General features: G+C 39.3%; 3 protein-coding genes across 3 annotated transcripts; 1 reads left to right on the top strand and 2 right to left on the bottom strand.

Moving 5' to 3' along the window:
* Positions 1-2,526: 2,526 nt before the first annotated feature.
* Positions 2,527-4,432, bottom strand: LOC306737432 (perforin-1-like; the record flags this gene model as incomplete). The annotated part of the gene is made up of 2 exons (XM_079219166.1): positions 2,527-3,673; positions 3,897-4,432. 2 exons carry the CDS (start codon positions 4,430-4,432, stop codon positions 2,527-2,529), a joined length of 1,683 nt encoding a protein of 560 aa, XP_079075292.1.
* Positions 4,433-10,944: 6,512 nt separating this feature from the next.
* LOC306737431 (perforin-1-like) lies at positions 10,945-13,024 on the bottom strand (the record flags this gene model as incomplete). Its single annotated transcript, XM_079219165.1, has 2 exons — positions 10,945-12,091; positions 12,489-13,024. The coding sequence occupies 2 exons, from the start codon at positions 13,022-13,024 to the stop codon at positions 10,945-10,947; spliced, it is 1,683 nt and encodes a 560-aa protein (XP_079075291.1).
* An 11,204-nt stretch (positions 13,025-24,228) lies between these two features.
* LOC306737616 (myeloid-associated differentiation marker homolog) lies at positions 24,229-25,137 on the top strand (the record flags this gene model as incomplete). The annotated part of the gene is made up of 1 exon (XM_079219363.1): positions 24,229-25,137. The coding sequence occupies one exon, from the start codon at positions 24,229-24,231 to the stop codon at positions 25,135-25,137; it is 909 nt and encodes a 302-aa protein (XP_079075489.1).
* Between the last annotated feature and the right edge of the window lie 576 nt (positions 25,138-25,713).

Below are 25,713 nucleotides of genomic sequence, written 5' to 3'. Positions count from 1 at the left end.
TGCAGGGGGGTGGGGGGGGGGAGGGAGAGAGAGAGAGAGGGAGAGAGAGAGAGGGAGAGAGGGAGAGAGAGAGAGGGAGAGAGAGAGAGGGAGAGAGAGAGAGAGAGAGAGAGAGAGAGAGAGACACCAGAAACATGTTGACACGTCTTTGTGTAAATAATCCACTGCATCAACTTTATAAGGTGATAATTTGTAAATGTTGTCTTCACAGCTTGTTGTGTTTCCCTCAGTGTCTAAACAAATAAATGAATAGAAATTAGCGGAAGTCAAGTTTGATAACTGTGCGGTTGCCTGCGCCGTCTTTTGAACATTTGAGATTGTATTCATCACATAGAAGGTGTGGTTTGTGTCACTCTGACCTCATCATGGCATGCTCATAGGGCCTTCTTGCAGACAATAAATGGAGTTGAAAGTGTGAAATTGCACCTGCTTTGCATCCACGGTAACCTTGACTTCTCTGTCATTATACATTAGTTTATATTTTAGACTCTTATCCTACACCCTCCGCGAGCTGCCCTGGACTGCATATGGGGTCTCCATCAATACACCGGCGATACAAGTTTGAAGTGGATCAGATGAGCGGTGTGGTAACCTCTAAAAGTCCTCCCCTATTCACCTTGGTTTCATGGGAACCTGTGTGCAGCTAATCCTCCTTTTGGCTGGAGAGGGCTTCTCCAAACAAATCATCCAGCCCTAAGACCCACTGCTCCTCAAGTGGGATCCTGGCTCTCTTTACCAAGCCTCGCCAAAAAACCTTTCTTCTCTTTTCTCTCATATGCTTCACATAAAACAGCTACCTACCGTGAGGCAAATCCCCTCGCCTCTGTCTCTTTTCTTCTGGGAGGCAAGGGAAGGAGAAAGGAATGGGGTGTGGATAAACCTGGCCAGCAGGAGATTGTCAAGTTGAGAAACTACGATGACCTGTTTTGGATGGGCGGGTGAGACTGAGTAATGGACGCTGGTAAAGGGGTCATTGTTTGATAGCGAGAGGAAAGTGAGGATAAAAGGGTGGATCTCAGTACTTTCATGTGGCTCCTTCTGCTTTCTGTTATTTTGTGTCACAGTAGATTAGAGTATAAAGATCCATCTGTTTACAGTATCTATCTATCTATACTGTAAATGCTGCACTTTCTCTGACGGGTCCATTTTGTTTTTGTCCAGGACACCTTGGAGTGTATCACTGTATCACAGTATTAATCTGGGACCACTTTACTGTCACAGAGATAAGCAGCATTCAAATCATCATCTATTTACCATCATTCATCATTAGTACTTTGGAGACCTTGACTTGAGGTGGGTTCACCAGTCCACCAGCTGGGACCTTCTGTCTCTCTCTCTCTCTGTTTATGTAGTTCATATATCTATTACATACATCATTATTATTATTATTATTATTATTATGATATCTAATGTGAATTGAAGGGCACTATTGGGTTAAGCCCAATGATTTTGTTTTCAACATTATTATTGAAATTCTAATAATTAACAAAATGTGTTGGCAGCAAAAGGGTGTTGGGCCCTCCCTCAGTCATCATGCATGGCACTTCATCACGTTTTTTGCACATTGTGTCACACACACACAAGGAACACATGCAAAGATGAAAACATACACACATCGATATGAACCCTTTTTTATGCATAGATGCATGCCCATATGTAGCATATTCAAGACAAAAGCATTCCCATGCATGCATTTGTTCAGACAATAAAAGAAGGCAGCATTGTACTCTACGAGGGATGGAAGTAACAAAAATGAATTGATGAAAAATGTAGCTATATTGGAAAATGGAGCCATAAAAATAAACGTTTTAAATTGCCAAGTGATTTGAGTGATTTAAAGCTTAATTAATTAAAACAGCTGTGATATGATGAAAATAGACCCATGTATATTTGTCATTCATAACAAAAAAATGCCAGGAAAGTGACCTTCAAGGGAGTAGCAGATATCAGTGAGTATGGGTAAAGTTCAAGTGAGCAATTTATACTTATGTGTTTCATCTTGTCCCAGCCTTGAACAGGAAAGCCTCTCAGATTTAATTGTAGTCGGAAAATAATAGTGACAAATGTTTCTGGAGAAGAAAGATCTTCTTTAGGACAACAACTCCAACTCAACACCCCTCATTTGTAGGTACATGCTATACAAGTTTGTATTAAACAAAATTTCTTTACGGTTCATATATTAGGTCAATTTGAGCACTCTCGCCAGAAAGGTTTAGACAGTCTGTTGTAGCTTCTGCATTTATTTACATGTAAACCACAAAATCAACATTCTTTTAAGACATAAAATGAGACGGACACCGGTGTTGTCTTTGCTGATGCTTTATTGGCGGATTGTGTAACTAACAAAGAAGCAGAAGAAAAGGTAGATTATCAAATACAATTTTTCACAAAAACATTTTGGGATAAAATTTGTGTTTTGAAAGCACAAGTCAAACAAAGAAAAAGCAACAGAGTGAAAGATGCTATTAACTACATTCAAGCTCATCGTCAAATCAAATAGTCAACTGCTGACCTCAACCTGACTGACTAGCTCTGACCCGTCCCAAGAAGGACCCCGTTTCTGGTGTGGAAGACCTTGGCCAGAGAGAGACTCATGGAGGATGGCATGTATTCCTGACATTGGTCACCGCTGAGACTTGGTGCACACTCGACTATGTACGAGAAAAAGAGGGTGCCATGATTCAACATGCAAGAGTCCCTCACTTTCCCTCTACGCAGACGAAATGAGCACTGGCCTAACGGATCACTATCCCAGTAAGTGTCCTCGTCATAAACATTGAACTCAAGTCTGTTTTGCATGCTAATGACAATGGGTCCAAACTGAAAGGTCTCCGGCCATCTAGGATTGTCATTGTTACTAACGATGACAGTGCGTTTATTCTGATTTCCATATTTCACCTCCACTGAACCATCTGTCTGAGTCCACTTATCACCATATAACCCTTCTGCATAGAGCTTGAAGACCTTTAATGTTGCACGACCTCTCCCAGCAGGACAGCAGTTTGAATTGATATTCGGATTACTGTTGCAAACACAAGCACAAGGATCTCTTCTGCTGGATCTGTGACCAATCTTACAGCTTTCTGAGCATTTTTTCAACACTGCGTTTTCCATAATGTACTTCTCCACCTCTTGCTTCAGTCCATCCCTGGCAGAATGGCTGCTTGGCAGTATGGTGTGAAGAGGGCGTATGCTGTATCGGACCACATCAGGTGTGTACTTCAGTGAGTCAAGCCATGCGTTATAGGCAGAGGGGTTTGATTGGCCATTAAAGAGGATGTCAGCACCGCCAATGTTTCCACCGATGACGTCTGTGCTGCGCTCACTAAACACATTGCTGAATTTGTGCTCAGAGCCTAACTTCTTCATCTTACTCTGACAGTTTTTTGTCATTGCCTCAATGCTGGCAGTGCTTCCAAAGCTAGCAGAGGCTTCGACTGACAAACAGTCATTGACGTCTGTTGCCAACAGTCCACTCATGGTTGCCTTGCAGGTCTTGACAGCAGTGATTGCTTTTATTTGCCCACCTAGAAACACTTGTGTAATATAATGTGTACCATATGTGTCAATCAGACTGCGATACAATGATAATGTTTTGTATGAATAGGATGGAAGGGAGTTCACGGCTGATTCAAACTCACGACTCAGTGGAGGATGTGTAGCCAATCTGTAGCTGTGAAGCAGGAAATATATTAATCAGTTACAGTCTATCACGGCCCCATTTTATTCACTGTTAATGTTGTTTGCAAATTTGTCTATCCAGGACACAGTGAAACAAAGCATTTCTCAGTGAACTGACCAAATAAATTCATAGATAATGCCAAGAAGACAAATATATATATATATATATATATATATATATATATATATATATATATATATATCCACATACTCACCGATAGAAGCTACAGTAGACAGAATGGCGAAGGAAGGTGTAGCGGTCTTGTTTGGACTTTTTCATGGCAAAGTTAGATTCTTTGGAGTGGGAACCTCCAAAGCCAACACCAAGAGTAGCAGACGGGTCTACAGGGATTTTGAGGCCAATTTTCCAATCATTGGAAACAGCTGAGGTGGAGTCGTTGACAAGACATTCAACAGAATTGTAGACTATACTGGAGACCTTTAAACTGCACTTTGGGAGGATCCTCCAGTCCACCACGGCAGCCGGGATCTTCTGACGCTCTCTCTTCATGTAGCTGTTGCTGAACATCTTGCAAGTTTTGTTGCCGATGTTCCATGTTTCCGTGTCGATGACATAGGCACCCTTCCGCTCCATTGTGACAATGTTGAAGCCTTCTCCACCCAGGTTGTGACCAGGGACAAAGTGAGTCTTTTCACACTCCTGAGGTGAACCATAGAAGCCCACACTGGCTGACAGACACGGAGGACTCCATGCCCAGCTCAGGAGCATGAGATGCCACAGCCTGGCCATCTGTATGGAAGAAACAAAAAGTGACAGATGGTAAAAGTCATGGACACAGAATAAGTTAATCAATGTTATTTTAATGTGCCAGATAACTCAACTCAAAACTCTGAAGGTCTTACCGGGACTGTTGACAGCAAGCTCTGTTCAGTAACTTACATTATCTGACCCATGTTATAGTATTGATGGAGAGGCGGAGTCTTGATTGCCTTTGTATGTGATTCACACATATCTTTTTTTATCCATCTGCATGTCTATGTGGTTTGTCAATGTTTTTTGGACTGTGTGTGGTTGGCAGTGTTGTTTGTTCTGTTTTTGATCAATTTACATCTTACTTGTTAGCACTTTAAGGCACATTTAGTTGACCACATTTAGTTGACCATGAATACTATAATTTAAGTTATGATTAACTCAAGAAAAGAATACAATATCATTAAGCACAGTCGAGTAAACTTTGCTTCTTACTGATGGAAGGTAGGGCATGGTATTACTGAATTTAACACCCTTTCCTGATAAAGTCTACGGCAAGCTGCCATGACATTAGAGCAAGTACATAGACGCTTAACTGCATTTTATAATGGAGAGAAATATGTCTGACATTAATCAAAAGTAAACTTAAAATGATAAGCTTTCTACCCATACAGGCAAGAGTTGCAAATTGTGAGAAATATACTAGCCTTGAAACGTGCAATGTGTAAGATCCCGCAACATACTCTTACATTTACAAGAAATTGATTTTAATTCAACTTAAAAAAGTGTGTCTACCTCCTCATCACAGCAGTCTGGCACAACACCTGCATCACTGTCAATGTCTCATCAATCTGCTTGGTGAGCATGACACCAAAGTACTTAACTCTTGTGTGGTCTATCACATGCATTATTATTATTATTATTATTATGATATCTAATGTGAATTGAAGGGCACTACTGGGTTAAGCATTTTGGTAAATGCGGGATCCAATGATTTTGTTTTCAACATTATTATTGAAATTCTAATAATTAACAAAATGTGTTGGCAGCAAAAGGGTGTTGGGCCCTCCCTCAGTCATCATGCATGGCACTTCATCACGTTTTCTTGCACATCGTGTCACACACACACACACACACACACACACACACACACACACTGTGATGCGATGCAACAGGAGTAAGAGTTCACCCTGATAACACCTGCCTCACCCTCACAGGTTCACAACCACCACCCTGTTTGTGACCACAGAGTGCAATGTGATACTGTGACACACGTGTTGCACAGCTGCTCATCTGTTGATGGAATAGCATTAATGTCCATGCAGTATAAACATTAATATGTGTGTCAGGATGCTGGTCCTGCGTCCAAGAACCAAAGAGTTGAAGTGAGTTTGCTCAACTGAAGATCCTTGACCATGAGGGTTCCTGATATCTGTGTGTACAAAAAAGGTTTCTAGCCACCAGGACTTTTTTTCCCATAGAAGTTTTAGAAGTAATTAGGACTTTCCTTTGCTCACCTGATCATTTAGTAGCCATAAGTTACAGATCTGAGTCTATGATGTGAATGTGTATTTGGTCCAGGCTAATTTCTCCTATTCTCCTCAGCAAAGCTGCTGTAACTCTGATTAAGTGATCAGCAACAATGGAGCCGTAACTTAACATGTATGTTTGGGGTTGTTATCATGCACTCTGCAACATTTTTCTCCAGAATTGTTTAATTTGTTGCTGTATTCATGTAATGCTTAAGCCCAACTTAAAAGGATCCACACTGACCATGCAGGGTGCGCTGTACATCCAGAAAGCTCTCATTACACCCTGCAAGCTTCCACCAATTTGTTTCTGACTTTTTTTCTTTTTCTCATCCTGCCATGGACAGACAAATAACATGCATGTTGTACGTACAGTTCAAAGTTGCCACAGGTGTGTTTTTTTTGTGGTTTTACTCATTAGTGTCCAAATCACACAGACTTCACTGGACAGATTCACAGCTTTGCAAAATTCTTCACACGTCATTTAAGAGCTATAGTTGCTGGTGCCGAGATGATCCATACCCAAAATGTAGTAAACTCTGAGGAAAATTCTTCATATGCACTTTTCTTGTATCTTTCCTCAGGCCCTTTTCAATAATCTTGCTGCAGGTTTGTTTGCTCCTTCTGTGTGACCATCCAACCAGCCCAACCAGCGACTTCCTAATTCCTATATAACTTTAACAGCTCACTTCATTCCATTAAAACTTGAATCATATGCTGTTGTGGTGTAGGTAAAGTAAGGCAAGTAAAGTACATGAACCAGCGGCAGGCCTTTAACCAGATCACGTGTCACATACATTATTGACTTTTGTGTTGTGATTATGCCTTAATTTAGATCATATTGTAGAGATGTATTTGTATAATATTGTTGCACTTTCAAAACCTCTAAATACATCCACTGGGATTCAGTGTATAAAGATAAAATATAATTAGGTTATTTGTAAGAATTGACTACGTTGTCACTTTAGTAGTCTTTGCTTTATAGTCTAAAATACAATATCTTTAAGTTCTAGTATAAGTACATAAACAGGCCTGCTGTCGGCCACCGAGGATGAATTGCACATAACTAATGTTTATTTCTCCCACTGAAGCAGCCTTCACAATCACAACATCATTATCCTTTCCAAAATATAGTTATCAGGAAGTAAACGGTGTGGCCTCGTCTTTAGCGTGACAGTCAAGCTGATTTTAAGTCCATCCCCATGATTTCATAATTATCTCTTATGCTCTGACCAGAACATCTTCAAAACTATGAGTAAATATTATAGTGACAGTGAAGCTTTGTTAATATCTACAGTTTTATCATATATGTTAGATCTAGCATAGCATTAGTACAAACTACATTGTATTTGGTGGGGAAAAGCAAATACTGAGGAAGTACGGTATATAAGTAATTATGAAGTACTTACTTTATATTTCCATTATATGCTACTTCTACTTCACTACATGTAAAAGAAAGATATTGTACTTTTTAATACACTAAATGTATTTCCCAGTTGTAGTCACATCAAATTACTCTGCACATTATGGTTTTAGATACAAAACATAGGATCAAGGTTTCATAAATAAAACTACTCAACAAAGTTTGTATAATATGCTAAACCTCAACAAGTTATAATGTTAAATTGCTGCTGCCATTTCAATGAATCACATTAATTGGTTAATTTATTTGAGAGGGTTCTGCATCATACTGCACATATTATAATACTCATAATCAGAGGTGTCAAGTAACGAAGTACAAATACTTCGTTACCTTACTTAGACATTTTGGGTATCTATACTTTACTGGAGTATTTATTTTTCAGACGACTTTTTACTTCTACTCCTTACATTTTCACGCAAATATCTGTACTTTCTACTCCCTACATTTTAAAAATAGCCTCGTTGCTATTTCATTTTGGTTTGTTTTCACTCCGGCTTGTCATCGTTCAAAAACACACACACACACACACACAAAACCTCTCCGCCCCGTTGCCCACAGATACGTGCGCGCGCACACAGGTGAGCGCTGAGCACACACACCAGCGGACAGAGAGCGTCGAAAAATATGTCGCGTGAAAAGTAGACCGCTATGTCTGCGTTTTAAACGCTCCCAAGGTGAAGATGCAACAGCAGCTCTCATGTGAGGAGCACCGGAGTTCTCCTCGCACCGGAGCAGCTCTCTGAACCCGGAGCAGCTCTCCTGCTCCAGGTGAAACGAGCCACGGTGCTCGTGTCTTCTACCAACAATGAGCTGCTGGCTTCACATATTACAAAAGTACAAAGTACACGGATATAAAACTAAGTCATTAATAAATACATGGACAAATGCCTGTACTTTCGGGTAAATGGTTACGGTACGCCATTAACAGGTTACGCTTGCGCATGCGCGATTTGACGCGACGCCGTGAACTCCGTGAGCTTGTCTTTTCCTGCTGTTGCGTTTCTCAAAATAAAAAAACAGATCTAAGCTCAATATTGAGCATGAATTGAGAGAGGCCGTATCAAATCTACATTTATAACATATGTGTCGAGGAATGCAGCTCACTGCAGCCACTAATACTGATACAACGTGATGGTTCACATATCTGCACTCATTCTGTTTTGTTTGGCAAAAAAAAATAAAAGCTTATTGTTTTCCACAATGAGCTATTTAGTAGTAGCTAAATATGAGTAATTTTTGCACAGATAGAACTTACACAAAACATTGTCTGATGGGGCAATCTGATTTACTTGAAAGTGATTGCAATTTTCTTTATTCTGTTATTTATAAAAGCACAGATGAGTCTCACAATTATGTTATTTACAGAAAAGGTTTGAGAACCACAGCTTTAAGTATTTGTGTCGGAGTCGCCGCCGCTGCCTATTTTGCACTATTACAATACTTATAGGCAACTAGTTATCATGTCTTCCGCTCCTTGAAACGCATGTTAATGCTCAGTAGTACACATATGGTACTTTAATGTATTTGCATTGTAATAAAATGTGACCATTTTAAATGGGCATGTATGCAGCTGAAACGGGTAGCCTAGTGCATCCCACATTTTTCAACATAACATTTTAAAACATTATAGTCATTATGGCCTTTATAAAAATGATTGTTTTGGGGGAGGTGGGGTAGTGCACTATAGGTCCCTGAGACGCGGTTTAAGAGTTTGTCCGTAATGGAAAAAAAAAACATTCCCCTTACATTACTTTTACTTTTATACTTTTAAGTAGTTTTTAAACCAGTGCTTTTACACTTTTACTTAAGTAAAAAGTTTGAGTTGATACTTCAACTTTTACAGAATTATTTTTAAACCCTCGTATCTATACTTCTACTTGAGTAATGAATGTGAATACGTTTGACACCTCTGCTCATAATAATAACGTTATTTATATACCACATATAAATGGTTTCTTTGCATTTGCTTGTGTTCACCCTCTGCTGCTACTCATCCAGTACGACAGGCAGCCTCCCTCTCCTCTCTCCTCCGATCATCTTGGACCTCTGAGTAGTTGCAGCTCATATAGTTACCACAGCGGGGCACTAGTTCCATGCAGACTTTGCTATACTGCTGTTGAGACTATCAGCACTATTATGCCAAAATGCAAATCTACTGACATATGATTTAGAAACCTTAAATGGTTATATTTTCAGATACAATTTTCATGTGAAAGAATTTCTAATTAACTTGTATTATTGTTATTTTCTGGTGGTGACACTATTGTATTTCCATCTATTAATTTACTAACAAATTCAACAGCACAACTAAGTCTGAACCTTAAACTGATGAAGTGACATCTTAACTACAAATGAATACAGATACACACAGCCAGGATTCTGGTTACACTGGTTATCAGCTACTGTCTGTCTTTGTGGAGTGTGTCTTCTCCCTTCAGTCTAAACACAAGTTTCTGAATTTGAGCTATGTGACACGAGGGAATTGGTGTATCCACCGTCTATTTATAACTTAGAGCGCAGGTGTGCCGATACACAGAGGCAAAGTGATTGGTTGGGATCTTCAGAGGACTCTTTGTGCTTGTGTAAATACACACACACAAACACACACACACACACACACACACACACACACACAAGGAACACATGCAAAGATGAAAACATACACACATACATTGATCGATATGAACCGTTTTTTATGCATAGATGCATGCCCATATGTAGCATATTCAAGACAAAGGCATTCCCATGCATGCATTTGTTCAGACAATAAAAGAAGGCAGCATTGCACCCTACGAGAGATGGAAGTAACAAAAATGAATTGATGAAAAATGTAGCTATATTGGAAAATGGAGCCATAAAAATAAACGTTATAAATTGCCAAGTGATTTGAGTGATTTAAAGCTTAATTAATTAAAACAGCTGTGATATGATGAAAATAGACCCATGTATATTTCTCATTCATAACAAAAAAATGCCAGGAAAGTGACCTTCAAGGGAGTAACAGATATCAGTGAGTATGGGTAAAGTTCAAGTGAGCAATTTATACTTAAATGTGTTTTATCTTCTCCCAGCCTTGAACAGGAAAGCCTCTCAGATTTAATTGTAGTCGGAAAATAATAGTGACAAATGTTTCTGGAGAAGAAAGATCTTCTTTAGGACAACAACTCCAACTCAACACCCCTCATTTGTAGGTACATGCTATATAAGTTTGTATTAAACAAAATTTCTTCACGGTTCATATATTAGGTCAATTTGAGCACTCTCGCCAGAAAGGTTTAGACAGTCTATTGTAGCTTCTGCATTTATGAGTATGCATTTACATGTAAACCGCAAAATCAACATTCTTTTAAGACATAAAATGAGACGGACACCGGTGTTGTCTTTGCTGATGCTTTATTGGCGGATTGTGTAACTAACAAAGAAGCAGAAGAAAAGGTAGATTATCAAATACAATTTTTCACAAAAACATTTTGGGATAAAATTTGTGTTTTGAAAACACAAGTCAAACAAAGAAAAAGCAACAGAGTGAAAGATGCTATTAACTACATTCAAGCTCATCGTCAAATCAAATAGTCAACTGCTGACCTCAACCAGACTGACTAGCTCTGACCCGTCCCAAGAAGGACCCCATTTCTGGTGTGGAAGACCTTGGCCAGAGAGAGACTCATGGGGGATGGCATGTATTCCTGACATTGGTCACCGCTGAGACTTGGTGCACACTCGACTATGTACGAGAAGAAGAGGGTGCCATGATTCAACATGCAAGAGTCCCTCACTTTCCCTCTACGCAGACGAAATGAGCACTGGCCTAACGGATCACTATCCCAGTAAGTGTCCTCGTCATAAACATTGAACTCAAGTCTGTTTTGCATGCTAATGACAATGGGTCCAAACTGAAAGGTCTCCGGCCATCTAGGATTGTCATTGTTACTAACGATGACAGTGCGTTTATTCTGATTTCCATATTTCACCTCCACTGAACCATCTGTCTGAGTCCACTTATCACCATATAACCCTTCTGCATAGAGCTTGAAGACCTTTAATGTTGCACGACCTCTCCCAGCAGGACAGCAGTTTGAATTGATATTCGGATTACTGTTGCAAACACAAGCACAAGGATCTCTTCTGCTGGATCTGTGACCAATCTTACAGCTTTCTGAGCATTTTTTCAACACTGCGTTTTCCATAATGTACTTCTCCACCTCTTGCTTCAGTCCATCCCTGGCAGAATGGCTGCTTGGCAGTATGGTGTGAAGAGGGCGTATGCTGTATCGGACCACATCAGGTGTGTACTTCAGTGAGTCAAGCCATGCGTTATAGGCAGAGGGGTTTGATTGGCTATTAAAGAGGATGTCAGCACCGCCAATGTTTCCACCGATGACGTCTGTGCTGCGCCCACTAAACACATTGCTGAATTTGTGCTCAGAGCCTAACTTCTTCATCTTACTCTGACAGTTTTTTGTCATTGCCTCAATGCTGGCAGTGCTTCCAAAGCTAGCAGAGGCTTCGACTGACAAACAGTCATTGACGTCTGTTGCCAACAGTCCACTCATGGTTGCCTTGCAGGTCTTGACAGCAGTGATTGCTTTTATTTGCCCACCTAGAAACACTTGTGTAATATAATGTGTACCATATGTGTCAATCAGACTGCGATACAATGATAATGTTTTGTATGAATAGGATGGAAGGGAGTTCACGGCTGATTCAAACTCACGACTCAGTGGAGGATGTGTAGCCAATCTGTAGCTGTGAAGCAGGAAGTATATTAATCAGTTACAGTCTATCACGGCCCCATTTTATTCACTGTTAATGTTGTTTGCAAATTTGTCTATCCAGGACACAGTGAAACAAAGCATTTCTCAGTGAACTGACCAAATAAATTCATAGATAATGCCAAGAAGACACACACATATATATATATATATATATATATATATATAAGTATATATATATATATATATATATATATATATATATATATATATATATATATATATATATATATATATATATATATATAAGTATATAAGTATATATATATATATATATATATATAAGTATAAATGTATGTATAAATATATATATATATATATATATATATATATATATATATATATATATATATATATATCCACATACTCACCGATAGAAGCTACAGTAGACAGAATGGCGAAGGAAGGTGTAGCGGTCTTGTTTGGACTTTTTCATGGCAAAGTTAGATTCTTTGGAGTGGGAACCTCCAAAGCCAACACCAAGAGTAGCAGACGGGTCTACAGGGATTTTGAGGCCAATTTTCCAATCATTGGAAACAGCTGAGGTGGAGTCGTTGACAAGACATTCAACAGAATTGTAGACTATACTGGAGACCTTTAAACTGCACTTTGGGAGGATCCTCCAGTCCACCACGGCAGCCGGGATCTTCTGACGCTCTCTCTTCATGTAGCTGTTGCTGAACATCTTGCAAGTTTTGTTGCCGATGTTCCATGTTTCCGTGTCGATGACATAGGCACCCTTCCGCTCCATTGTGACAATGTTGAAGCCTTCTCCACCCAGGTTGTGACCAGGGACAAAGTGAGTCTTTTCACACTCCTGAGGTGAACCATAGAAGCCCACACTGGCTGACAGACACGGAGGACTCCATGCCCAGCTCAGGAGCATGAGATGCCACAGCCTGGCCATCTGTATGGAAGAAACAAAAAGTGACAGATGGTAAAAGTCATGGACACAGAATAAGTTAATCAATGTTTTTTTAATGTGCCAGATAACTCAACTCAAAACTCTGAAGGTCTTACCGGGACTGTTGACAGCAAGCTCTGTTCAGTAACTTACATTATCTGACCCATGTTATAGTATTGATGGAGAGGCGGAGTCTTGATTGCCTTTGTATGTGATTCACACATATCTTTTTTTATCCATCTGCATGTCTATGTGGTTTGTCAATGTTTTTTGGACTGTGTGTGGTTGGCAGTGTTGTTTGTTCTGTTTTTGATAAATTTACATCTTCCTTGTTAGCACTTTAAGGCACATTTAGTTGACCACATTTAGTTGACCATGAATACTATAATTTAAGTTGTGATTAACCCAAGAAAAGAATACAATATCATTAAGCGCAGTCGAGTAAAGTTTGTTTTTTACTGATGGAAGGTAGGGCATGGTATTACTGAATTTAACACCCTTTCCTGATAAAGTCTACGGCAGGCTGCCATGACATTAGAGCAAGTACATAGACGCTTAACTGCATTTTGTAATAGAGAGAAATATGTCTGACATTAATCATAAGTAAACTTAAAATGATAAGCTTTCTACCCATACAGGCAAGAGTTGCAAATTGTGAGATAACTCTCATTCCTTATTTTTTCTGAGTGGCTCCTCCATCAGGCGTCCCTGTGTATACTTGTAAGTTCCAAATGGCATCATAGGCAGTCCAGATCTTTATGCAAGAAGACCATTACATTTTTTTACATCGATATTTCTTCACTTGATGGTTGCTGGCGGGCTGGTCCTGGGGCTCGTCTTCATTTTGGAACTAGCTGAGGTCAGAGAGCATAGAACCTTGAGGGCAAAGCTATATGTATTACCAATTTGCAGCTGGGATAGATATGAGCAAATAAAGATTGGTTCCCGCAAGACCGAGGCGAAAATATGTGAGACTGTGAGAGCAGACAGGTGTCGGTTCTTGAATTGATCAACAATGTTGCAACCTTGTGCGGGAACGGCAGGGGCATACAAACAAAACTCTCACACAACACAACACACACCCAGACACACACACACACACACACACACACACACACACACACACACACACACACACACACACACACACACACACACACACACACACACACACACACACACACACACACACACTCTATAAGCAGGCCCAGACAGGAGGACAGAGTGAAGGTACACAGGACCTTCAATTTCCATTCTTATTAGCCCTGGGCCCAGTTGACCCTAGGGGGGTGTACAGTATGTGGTCATTGGAAATGTGTTCTGATGTATGTTCTTTACGGGAAATGAGCCAAGGCCAATGAGTCTGAGTTTGAAAAAAATATTAATCATATAATTTTTCTTTTGATAAAAAATGAAAACAGGTCCCACAGACCCAAACACCACACAAGGGTTCTCCTGCATCTGACTCACTCCAACCCAAAAGGGAGAAATTCACAGTACAAAACACAGTACTAAAGACTCAGACTTGGAGGTGCTGACTCTTGTCCCGGACTTTTGGCCCCAGCGCATGCTGGAGGTCAGGATCCAATGAAGCCAAAAGACTTGCAAAAAGCAACTAGTGTGCATTTCCGATGGCACAATGCCGAACACTCTTCGCTCTCATGTGTGCCAAGAAGTTATATCTGTGATTTTGCCAGGAAAGTAGGAAGTTGACTCACCAGCTGTTGTATTTTAACCTTGGTCACGCAGTACATTCAAATTATTTTGTGATTTCACCAAAAAGGTGGCTGGACTATTGACTGTTTGTGTTATTATGCTAATGCTGTGTATTATATTTGTATTTCATGTTAATGCATTTTCAGAAATGTCTTTTTCTAAAAAATAAAATACTAGTTTTGTCTACTGATTCTGTGCAAAACCACAAAACATGAAATCCATGGCGGTTGAATGATTTCTGTAGGCACAATAACTACTCGGTGATTCGACACAATTCATATTGGATGATAGCGTTTAAACACTGGAACATGCAGTAGAAATACTGGTTATGAATAAAGAACAGTGACTTCTCCACACATGCATACAAACGTGTAACACTGTGCTCTATTGGTGCTGCAAGCTTGCAAATGCATGCCACTTTAAAACACTACAAAACTGTCTCTAAATCTATATATTGCATAATATGTGCAATCATGAACTGTGATTACAAAAAGCATCAAAAGGTGCTACATGTGTTAGCTGTACAATTCTTTCTTTTTACTGTTTGGATGGTTCATCCTCACAGCAGAAGTGTGTGTTCGGTTCCCATACTACATGAACCATGTCACACATTTGGTGTTGGTTCAGTTTTGTTTATCTGACACATTTCTTGAGTGATCGAGCTCAATTACTTGAATGTGGAAGCTGCGGTAAAAGTAGCTTTATCGTATCTGCTTGAAAAAAGAATAACAATGGCACCATATTTGATAGGCCATGCAAGTATTTAGATGAGTCAGTCATCAAGTTACTGTAAAGAACCATGCCATCTTTGAAGGTTTAACTCTTTAATTACAAACTACTTAAACATATTTGCAGTTGGGCATTGGACCTTCAACACGTTGACTATACATATGTGACATCTAGAAAAAGTACTTAACCAGTGATGATTGTGTGGTGAATATGCTAATACTAAGCTATGTTATCTATCAGTTTATGTTTGTACTTTTTAAGATCAATCTAATGAGATCTGTTTTTCTGGGCCGTGGGATGCTATGTTTCCACGACGGGGTTATCCTCTGCTGAGCGCCGTGTTGAGCAGCGGCCACGAGCTAGCCAGTGGAGCACGCTCACATGCACTGGCATACACGAAAAGGTGCCATGCGGCCGGCTCGGCTATGTAAACTAAGCACATAGAAGCTTGCATTACATCACACACAAGAGGGAGAGGGACCGAATTCTCTGCTCAGTTAGACATTTCTCCACTATATCTTTATATAGCAAATAGTTGTTTGCTGCTATATTAATGCACGGAATTTTAAAAGTTCAAAGGTTCTCTTAATATATATATATATATATATATATATATATATATATATATATATATATATATATATATATTCAAAGTGCAGAGAGTGTTTTTCACTGTAAATACATGGTGGTTGAATAAATGTCCTTCAATAGCGCATTTAGCATTTAAAGTAAAAATCTAACTTGTAACTTTAAAACAGTGACAGTCATCTCAAGAGATGCTTACAACACTTCCTGTGCTGCAAGTTTGCAGATGCATCCCACTTTAAAACACAACAAAGCAATCTCTGAAATCACAAACTCTTGTTTTATAAAGTTTGTCAACTCTGCTTTGTGTCAGATTAATCATAGCATTACAGCCTTAATTAAAAGACAATTACTCATTTTGCTATATAGATGTACATAACTCAATCATAGCAGCCTGAGCACAAGAACAAAAATGTCACACGTTTGGTCTTTTTTTTTAGCCATCTGACGTGTTTCACACTTTATCTCGTGTGGTTGCAGTATTTAACTGTAATGAGGAACCCAGTTTTCAAGTGGATTTTTTGGGGGGGTTAAAAAGAGAACTACTGTAAATTGTTTTTTTTAATTACATTTCTCCTGATTTTAATCTTAATTATTTGTGTTTTTTGGCTCTGTGCAACTGTTGATTCTGTTATTTGTTTTAAGCTCTTTGTGACTTATTTTTGAAGGGTTCTATAACTAAATCTTTTCTTATTTGTAATACTATTTGTAGTAGTGGTAGTAGTAGTAGTAGTGTGACATTTTAGAAACAAATCCAAACACATTATGGTGCAGAGAACAACTAGGTATTTAAAGTGCAGTCAGTAAATGTGGTGATTAAAAGTCACAAGTAGCACATGTAGCTCTTTTAACACACACTTTATTTGGAAGGATTGCGCCTCCACTTTTGATGACATCGAGCTCTTGTTCCTTTTGCGTTTGAAAGCACTACCTTCCCTCCCCAGATTTGTCTAACAGATTAATCAAAACTAGATTAGCAACATTATGAAAGGGTGTATTTTAAATCAAGAAACTACCAGGCAGCACTCTAATGCCATAGTGTTGTCATGACAAAAAACATCTGACATATCTCATTTCCCTATTTAGCCTCTACAATCACAACATTAGTGCAGTGGGAATAAGTATTTTAGGTATGTCACAGTTACAACTTATAAGGATGTGATGTTCAACAGTCAGCAATGATATATATATAACCAGTGGTGAAAGAAGTACTCAGATAATTTACTTAAGTAGCAATACAACAGTGGAGAAGTACTGCAAGTTATATATAAAAGTCCTGCATTCAGAATTTTACTTAAGTAAACGTATTAGCATCAAAATATATTTAAAGGATCAAACGTTAAAGTATTAATGTGTTTATTTCTTTAATGTTACAGCTGACAAACGTGAAGCTAAATTGAATTATTTGACTGCTGCATGACGGGCTGCATGGTTCCGACAGCAAGAGGGCCCCGGGTTCGATCCCCGGTCCTTCTGTGTGGAGTTTGCACGTTCTCCCCGTGGCAGTGTGGGTTTCCTCCGGGTTCTCCGGCTTCCTCCCACAGTCCAAAGACATGCAGCTTAGGTTAATTGGAGATTCTAAATTGTCTGTAGATGTGAATGTGGCTGTGAATGGTTGTCTGTCTCGATAAGTGCCCTAAGATGAACAGGCGAATAAAAATATGTCTGACATTAATCATAAGTAAACTTAAAATGATAAGCTTTCTACCTATACAGGCAAGAGTTGCAAATTGTGAGAAAAATACTAGCCCTTAAACGTGCAATGTGTAAGATCCGGCAACATACTCTTACATTTACAGTCATCCGTTATAAAGAAATTGATTTTAATTCAACTTAAAAAAGTGTGTCTACCTCCTCATCACAGCATTCTGGCACAACGCCTGCATCACTATCAATGTCTCATCAATCTGCTCGGTGAGCATGACACCAAAGTACTTAACTCTTGTGTGGCGTTCATATTTTTGTTATTCAGCCAGTGTTCGTGGGTCTGATGGACCCGATGCATTTTGAAGTTTTTAATTCAACACAATGAGACAATTTGATGTTAAAACACTCAACAGATGTTTACTTCATCCCAATTACAAGCAATATAATCAGCAAATATGGTTAGTATTTGCCCTTTACCATTTTATTTATAAAATGGAATAAAAAAGAAAATCAATTATAGTCAAGATATGAGTGATGCTCCTGGCCACATATTCTCCCATCCCTGTGTAGTGTACTCATGTGTACCCCATTCTGGCCTTTCTTTGGAACATAGGATACACAAACTTGGAAGAGTTGACAGGCCTGTTCTGTGTTGTCAGCAGTTGGGGGGAGCTCAGACTTGTTTTTCCGTATCGTTCCCACCCAAAACAATTGTTGCATGTGATGTTGTGTCCACTGAGTCCCTGAGTCATGTCCAGGACAACTCTCAATCCTTATTTTTTCTGAGTGGCTCCTCCATCAGGCGTCCCTGTGTATACTTGTAAGTTCCAAGCATATGAGGAAGTGGCATCACAGGCAGCCCAGATCTTTATGCAAGAAGACCATTAAATTTTTTTACATCCATATTTCTTCACTTGCTGGCTGCTGGCGGGCTGGTCCTGGGGCTCGTCTTCATTTTGGAACTAGCTGAGGTCAGAGAGCATAGAACCTTGAGGTCAGAGCATAGAACCTTGAGGTCAGATTATAGAACCTTGAGGTCAGAGCATAGAACCCTGAGGTCAGAGCATAGAACCCTGAGGTCAGAGCATAGAACCTTGAGGTCAGAGCATAGAACCTTGAGGTTAGAGCATAGAACCCTGAGGTCAGAGCATAGAACCCTGAGGTCAGAGCATAGCACCTTGAGGGCAAAGCTATATGTATTGTGTCCCGTTACCAATTTGCAGCTGGGATAGATATGAGCAAATAAAGATTGTTTCCCGCAAGACAGAAGCTAAAATGTGCGAGAATGTGAGAGCAGACAGGTGTCGGTTCTTGAATTTATCAACAATGTTGCAACCTTGTGCGGGAACGGCAGGGGCAAAGAAACAAAACTCTCACGCAACATAACACACACTCAGACACACACACACTCTATAAGCAGGCCCAGACAGGAGGTCAGAGTGAAGGGACACAGGACCTTCAATTTCCACTCTTATTAGCCACGGGCCCAGTTGACCCTAACTTCCTGTATGTAATATAAATGTGCAGGGAGGTGTACAGTATGTGGTCATTGGAAATGTGTTCTGATTTATGTTCTTTACGGGAAATGAGCCAAGGCCAATGAGTCTGAGTTTGGGAAAAAATATTAATCGTATAATTTTTCTTTTGATAAAAAATGAAAACAGGTCCCACAGACCCAAACACCACACAAGGGTTCTCCTGCATCTGACTCACTCCAATCCAAAAGGGAGAAATTCACAGTACAAAACACAGTACTAAAGACTCAGACTTGGAGGTGCTGACTCTTGTCCCGGACTTTTGGCCCCAGCGCATGTTGGAGGTCAGGATCCAATGAAGCCAAAAGACTTGCAAAAAGCAATTAGTGTACATTTCCGACGGCACAATGGCGAACACTCTTCGCTCTCATGTGTGCCAATAAGTTATATCTGTGATTTTGCCAGGAAAGTAGGAAGTTGACTCACCAGCTGTTGGATTTTAACCTTGGTCACACAGTACATTCAAATTATTTTGTGATTTCCGCAAAAAAGTGGCTGCACCAGTGACTGTTTGTTTCATTATGCTAATGCTGTGTAATATACTTGTATTTCATGTTAATGCATTTTCAGAAATGTCTTATAATCTTGTCTTTTCCAGATTTTCTCAAAAAGAAAATACTAGTTTTGTCTACTGATTCCGTGCAAAACCACATAACATGAAATCCATGGGGGTTGAATGATTTCTGTAACTACTCAGTGATTCGACTACTCAGTGATTCGACAAAATTCATATTGGATGATAGTGTTTAAACACTGGAACATGCAGTAGAAAGACTGGTTATGAATAAAGAACAGTGACTTCTCCACACATGCATACAAATGTGTAACACTGTGCTCTATTGGTGCTGCAAGCTTGCAGATGCATCCCACTTTAAAACACTACAAAACTGTCTCTAAATCTATATATTGCATAATATGTGCAATCATGAACTGTGATTACAAAAAGCATCAATAGATGCTAAATGTGTTAGTTGTACAATTATTTCTTTTTACTGTTTGGATGGTTCATCCTCACAGCAGACTATAAATATGTGACATCTAGAAAAAGTACTCAACCAGTGATGATTGTGTGGTGAATATGCTAATACTAAGCTATGTTACATCTCTCAGTTTATGTTTGTACTTTTTAAGATCAATCTAATGAGATCTGTTTTCCTGGGCCGTGGGATGCTATGTTTCCACGACGGGGTTATCCTCTGCTGAGCGCCGTGTTGAGCAGCGGCCACGAGCTAGCCAGTGGAGCACGCTCACATGCACTGGCATACACGAAAAGGTGCCATGCGGCCGGCTCGGCTATGTAAACTAAGCACATAGAAGCTTGCATTACATCACACACAAGAGGGAGAGGGACCGAATTCTCTGCTCAGTTAGACATTTCTCCACTATATCTTTATATAGCAAATAGTTGTTTGCTGCTATATTAATGCACGGAATTTTAAAAGTTCAAAGGTTCTCTTAATATATATATATATATATTCAAAGTGCAGAGAGTGTTTTTCACTGTAAATACATGGTGGTTGAATAAATGTCCTTCAATAGCACATTTAGCATTTAAAGTAAAAATCTAACTTGTAACTTTAAAACAGTGACAGTCATCTCAAGAGATGCTTACAACACTTCCTGTGCTGCAAGTTTGCAGATGCATCCCACTTTAAAACACAACAAAGCAATCTCTGAAATCACAAACTCTTGTTTCATAAAGTTTGTCAACTCTGCTTTGTGTCAGATTAATCATAGCATTACAGCCTTAATTAAAAGACAATTCCTCCTTTTGCTATATAGATGTACATAACTCAATCATAGCAGCCTGAGCACATGAACAAAAATGTCACGTTTTTTTTATCATCTGACGTGTTTCACACTTTATCTCGTGTGGTTGCAGTAATTAACTGTAATGAGGAAGCTTAGTTTTCAAGTGAATTTTTTGGGGGGGTTAAAAAGAGAACTACTGTAAAAAAAAACATTTTTTATTACATTTCTCCTGATTTTGATCTTAATTGTTTGTGTTTTTTGGCTCTGTCCATCTGTTGGTTCTGTTATTTGTTTTAAGCTCTTTGTGACTTGTTTTTGAAGGGTGCTATATAACTAAATTGTTTTTAATTTGTAATACTATTTGTAGTAGTGTCACATTTTAGAAACAAATTAAAACACATGATGCAGAGAACAACTAGGTATTTAAGGTACAGTCAGTAAATGTGGTGATTAAAAGTCACATTTAGCACATGTAGCTCTTTTAACACACACTTTTAGGCATTCCACAGTTACAGCTTATTAGGATGTGATGTTCAACAGTCAGCAATGATATATATATATATAACCAGTGGTGAAAGAAGTACTCAGATAATTTACTTAAGTAGCAAAACGACAGTGGAGAAGTACTGCAAGTTATACATAAAAGTCCTGCATTCAGAATTTGACTTAAGTACAAGTATTAGCATCACAATATATTTAAAGTACCAAACGTAAAAGTATTAATGTGTTTATTTCTTTAATGTTACAGCTGATAAACGGGAAGCTAAATTGAATTACTTGATATACTGCTGCATGACGGGCTGCATGGTTCCCACAGCAAGAGGGCCCTGGGTTCGATCTCCGATCCTTCTGTGTGGAGTTTGCACGTTCTCCCCGTGGCAGCGTGGGTTCCCTTCGGGTTCTCCGTTCCTCCCACAGTCCAAAGACATGCAGCTTAGGTCAATTGGAGATTCTGAATTGCCTGTAGATGTGAATGTGGCTGTGAATGGTTGTCTGTCTCTATTTGTGCCCTGAGATGAACAGGCGACCTCTCCAGGGTGAACGCTGCCTCCGCCCAATGTCAGAGCTGGGATCGGCTTCTGCATCCCACGACCCTGAATAAGATAAACGGTTTGGAGAATGGAATGGAACTGCTGCTTGGCTTGTGAATTTCTCCCCGCTAATCAATGAAGTCTTCTCTTGACCTGTAATAACACATCATAATTTGCTGTTTGATTACATATTGTATAAATAAATCTGTAGCTGCAATTTATACTTATCAAATAAATATAGAAAAGTGAAGATTGCAATATTCCCCATTAAAATCTAGTGGAGTAGAGGTACAAGTATAGCATACAATGGAAATACTCAAGTAAAGAAAAAGTACCTCAGAATAATACTTAGGTACAGTACTTGAGTTAATGTCCACAACTATATATCATATATGCATACTCATGTAATATGAGGATTTTTGACAGCATCGGAAGATGGTTACATTACATTGTTTTCTGCAAGAGGTCCAGTTACAGACAGGTTTTTCTCCCACTGTATCTTGGTTGATAAGATGAAGATGTTCACCCTCTGCTGCTGCTCATACAGTACTACAGGCTGCCTCCCATCACAGCTGTATAATCTGGCATCTATATTATTACCACAGAGGGGCACTAGTTCCATGCAGAAATGACATGAAATGAAAATGGACATATTTACAACAGCTGTACGTGTCAGCAAATCTTCAAGCTTATGATGAATATCAAAAACCTTTGGTGTTTAACTTTGAATTTATTATAATATCCATATTGTTGAATTCATTTAGAAAAAAACAATTAGGCATGAAATAAACTGCACAACTAAGTCTGAACCGTAAACTGATGAAGTGACATCTTAACTTGTATAAAGCAGTCTATAAATGAATACAGATATACACAGCATGATTCTGTGGTTACACTGGTTATCAGCTATCGTCTGTCTTTGTGGAGTGTGTCTTCTCCCTTCAGTCTAAACACAAGTTTCTGAACTTGAGCTGTGTGACACGAGGGAATTGGTGTATCCACCGTCTATTTATAACATAGAGCGCAGGTGTGCAAAATACACAGAGGCAAAGTGATTGGTTGGGATCTTCAGATAACTCTTTGTGCTTGTGTAAATACACACACACGAGGAACATATGCAAAGATGAAAACATACAAACATACATTGATCAATATGAAACATTTGTCAGTATAGGTACACACATGCATGCCCAGATGTAGCCAGACATGGGCATTCATCTGCATGCAGATGTTCAGACAATACAATATTTATCTCACAGACATCCAAACATTCATTTCCATCCAAGCAACTCTAACATATGTTCAAGTGTTTTGAAAAAAAGAGCTTCTTCTCAAATGATCCACAGAACTCAACACATCAACTCATCTTGCCATAATACAATCAGAATCAGAACTTTTTATTGCCAAGAACGTTACAAGGAATTTTACTACATAATTTAAAATATTAAAATCCACAATACAATATGGTAAACAAACAAATACTGTACGTTAAAACAAGTGTATTGTCAAAGTGACAAGTGTATTTTAATAGGAAAAAAATGTAAATGCCACAGGCATCTACAAATACCATGGAAACAACTATTCAGACAGCTACCTGTGACCATATGTTATGCCTCCAACAGTGAGGTCAAAGTGGTGGCAAGGTAATGCATATTGAGTCAGGAGAACCTGTACACACAGTAGTTTATTGTCTCAGAAAAAAGGGAACCATTTCATGAGAATCAAGAGTAGGAGGAAGATAACCTTGTTTGCATATGTTTTTTATTGTGGTCATTTGCACCTACCCCCGGTGAGACTGAAAGCACTGCTGCAACCTCAAAAAGGAAGTAGGCGAGGCATATTTTTACAGAGACGGTACTGCAATATATGTTCCAAGAGATACTATTTTGAAGTTTGACTCAAAAAAAAAACGATGAAGCATTGGTGAACAGAACAGAAGGAAGGTAGACATTTGGTTTTTGTATGATACCTGACGGCTCAAGTGAAGATTTGTTGGAGGTGACTGTTTCCATGGACTGTACTGGACTATTCTTCAGAACTCAACATTAGGCCGATATTTTGGAAATACAATTAGCTGGTTGATGAAGCTTTTATATAACAAGATTTATTTTTAAAATCAATCCTGTGGAACTCAGACTGAAGTATCATTTGACACACGTCTTGGATATCTTGTCTCTTGGATACTGGTTCACTGCGATTCAACACTGTGACAATGCCTGTGATTGTACTGGAGGCCAGAGACTTCACCAGTTCCCTTTTCCTGGTGCGGACATGGGAAGTCTTATCCGGTTGCACCACCTTCAGCCTTGTGGCCTCGCTGGAACCTTCAGAGTTACACAAAAATGTGTCCAACCACCAACAGGCCAACACATTGAGGATTTTCTGCATGTTTTCCTGGTGCTTCTTCTTCACACTTACACTCATTATCCACATTCTCAGCATCCTCCAGTTCCACAGCCTTATCCCAATATCCTGGAAGAACCTGACTATGACAGTGGCAGTCTTAGGGGCACTGATGTGGCTCACTGGCTCTGTGGTTTTTCCTTGGATCGTCATGGATCATCAACGGGCAACGCCGCGACTGGTGGCGGCTGTTGTGGCCTCATGCATCACCTTCCTTGGCTACACCTCAGAGTCCTACGTTCTTCGCACCCAAGCCCATGAACAAAGAGGCTACATGGGCAGCATGCCTGGTCTCCTTAAGATACTCCAATTTTGGGGAGGTTGTCATATGATTCCCCTGGTTGTGGAGGGGATTTGTAGACTCCCTACTTTTGTACACAGCTGGCAGCTGTGGGTTTCCGGTGTATCGTACGGCGTCTGTGTTCTCATGTCTTTAGTCACACTTGTGGTAATATTAGGAGACTTAGCTGGGCGATGTTTTCTACCTTTTGACAAGTTATTAGCAGGCTTCAGTCTGATTGGGGTGTTGCTCTACATGGTGGCCACAGTGATTTGTTTTATCAAGATACTGCAGCAGAGAGATCTCGGACAAAGAATCCCACACAAAAGTGCAGAACTGGTTATCATGGAAACAGTGGTTGCCAGTATTACACTGTTGGCTTATACAGTAGACCTTGCCTTCTCCATCAAACTGTTGTGTGACAGGAGTCACACATGAACTGACACATTAAATGCATTGCATGTGAAGTTCGTAGTCCTGAAATGTTTAGGAGAAAATCGTGTATTTGGCAAGTGTGTGTAAAAGTTAAACTGAGTGGATGTTTAATCAAATTAATCAAATGTATGAAACCGTAATATAATTTAACTAACACGGCATACTTTGTTGATATCCTAACTTTGTAGATATATATATATATATATATATATATATATATATATATATATATATATATATATATATATATATATATATATAGTAGGAAATCAGTCTGACAAAGCTTAAAATAAAATTTAAATAAAAACTGTTCACTGTTGACATTTAAGAGGTTTTTTTTTCTTCAAAACTGAAAAGTGACACCAGAAGGCGTAGACTAAACAGACCAGACACACGTTAAAGCAAACAAACCAAACGTTACATTATCCTCAATTTTATGAGAACAGTTGCAATTCACGAACACTGGGTGGCATCACTCTATTGACTCGAGCATGCACGCCCATTTAAATCACAGGGCTGGACTTAAAGAGGAGTCTATTAAACGTTTTTTGTTTTGCACTGTTCTTGTTTCCTGCATTG

The sequence above is a fragment of the Taurulus bubalis genome, assembly GCF_910589615.1.
Source record: "Taurulus bubalis genome assembly, chromosome: 6".
In the NCBI taxonomy this organism is placed as follows: Eukaryota; Metazoa; Chordata; class Actinopteri; order Perciformes; family Cottidae; genus Taurulus; species Taurulus bubalis.
The sequence above is the reverse complement of the archived record's forward strand: the minus strand, read 5'-3'. Positions and strand labels throughout refer to the sequence as shown.